General features: G+C 47.6%; 1 protein-coding gene across 1 annotated transcript; it reads right to left on the bottom strand.

Moving 5' to 3' along the window:
- Window positions 1-738: 738 nt before the first annotated feature.
- Window positions 739-1,698, bottom strand: LOC308353763 (olfactory receptor 2S2-like; the record flags this gene model as incomplete). Its single annotated transcript, XM_080820785.1, has 1 exon — window positions 739-1,698. One exon carries the CDS (start codon window positions 1,696-1,698, stop codon window positions 739-741), a length of 960 nt encoding a protein of 319 aa, XP_080676911.1.
- Between the last annotated feature and the right edge of the window lie 336 nt (window positions 1,699-2,034).

The raw sequence follows: 2,034 nt of genomic DNA on the forward strand, positions 1-2,034 counted from the left end.
CTATCTATCTGTCTATATCTCTCTCTATCATCTTTCTTTTTTCCAGACTGTGAGTTATTATCCAACCAAATACTAGCATTTCTAGTGGGAATTGCTGTAAGTGATGAGCATCAAATTCAAACTCTATACTCCTTCTTGCCCTTAACTTCCTAGCAGTGTTTCATTATGTGAAGTGCATTGAGAAAAAATAGCCTCAATTTTCTCATAGCTAAAAAGAAATTGAGTGTTCCAGATTAGCTTGTTCCTACCCAAAAGCTCTCTAGGTGGAGAACTTGTCTTTGTCTCTTCTTATGCTTCAGCCAAACTGACTATCTTCCAAAAACAGTCCAAAATGAAAATTCCCACTTCCTCCTTGTTCCTGTGACTCTTCCTGGGGAATCCAAGAGGGCTGGCAACAGTGCTGGGAGCGCCCTCTCTCTGTGCACTGGCCATGTAGCTCAGACACAGTGCAGGCCATTCATGAAGCTCACTCTGATGGCTGGCTCCTCTCACTTTGGTTTTATCATGTGTTCAGAATGTCTTTGTGTATTCAATTAGAGATCTGTTGTGTGGCATCTGTCAAAACTCTCAGCTGTATGGCTAGAACTCAGAAGATATGCTCTGAAAAGTTAAACGTTCTCTGAAAATGGACAGAAGGGCAAGAGAGGATTCTGGATCACATGATTTATCTTTCGAATGGCAGCTATAATGATCAGAAGTCCTTTATCCCTTAGGGTGGGAACACAGAGGATCCCTCCATCACTGGGTGAAACATTTCTGAGTGACCAGGTTCCTTACAGCTGCCTTCACGTCCTTGTTCCTGAGGCTGTAGATGATGGGGTTGAGCATGGGGATCACTACCCCATAGAAAAGGGGAATGAGCTTGTCTGAAAGGTCTTGTTTGTCTGCCCCCAGGGGATCCTTAGACTTGGGCTTCCCATACATGAAAAATAAGGTCCCATAGAAGATGACCACCACAGTGAAGTGGGCAGAGCAGGTGGAGAAGGCCTTTCTCCTCCCCTCAGCTGAGGGGATCCTCAGGATGGTAACAATGATGAACACATAGGAGACAAAAATGAGCAGAACTGGGACCCCCAGTAAGACCACATTGGTCACCCCCATGCTGATCACATTGATGGAGATGTCAGTACAGGCCAACTTTAGGACAGCCAGTAGCTCACAGGCAAGGTGGTTGACGACGTTGTTCCCACAGAAAGGCAGCTGAATTGTCAAAGATGTGTGTACCACAGAAGCCGTACCACCAATAGCCCAGGAGCTGACAGCCATGGGGACATAGGCAGCCTTGCTCATGACCACGGGATACCTAAGGGGGTTACATATGGCCACATAGCGATCAAATGCCATCATGCTCAGAAGCACACACTCTGTGGCTCCCATGGCAAAGGAGAGAAACATCTGCACGGCACAGGCTGAGAAGGAGATGGTTTTCCTGGGAGTCAGGAAGCCGTCCAGGGCTAGAGGGATGGAAGAGGTTGTGTAGCAGATGTCCAGGAAGGAGAGGTTCCCCAGGAAGAAGTACATGGGTGTGTGCAGGCGAGAGTCAAGGATGGTCACCAGGATGAGGACCCCGTTGCCCAGCAAGATGACCAGGTACATTAGGAGGATGAGCACAAAGAACATTTTCTCCAGCTTTGGGTAGGCTGAGAGGCCCATGATGATAAAACTTGTCACAGGGGAAGATGAATTGGCTTTTTCCATGTGCTATCCCTTCTGTCATCAGCCAAGGACAAATGCAGCACAGGAGGCTTTCTTGAGGAGGTCTCAGGCATCTTCTACACCATCACTCTGTGCTACAGAACAGGACAACATATGTGCATAAGAGATAAATGAGTGAAAGAGACAGTAGGTAGGAATGTGGTTAGATCTTAGATGGGGGATGGTCAGGGTTGGAAGATGGCTTACAAATACTGCACTGAGGCCCAGAGAGGGGAAGTGACCTGTCCAAGTCTTCTGAGCAAGGTGGTGATAGAGACAGGACCTGAGCCCAGCAGAGCTAATCCCCAGTCAAGGAGGGCATTTCCTCTGCTCTATGAT

This window comes from Martes martes (assembly GCF_963455335.1).
Source record: "Martes martes genome assembly, chromosome: 12".
Classification (NCBI taxonomy): Eukaryota; Metazoa; Chordata; class Mammalia; order Carnivora; family Mustelidae; genus Martes; species Martes martes.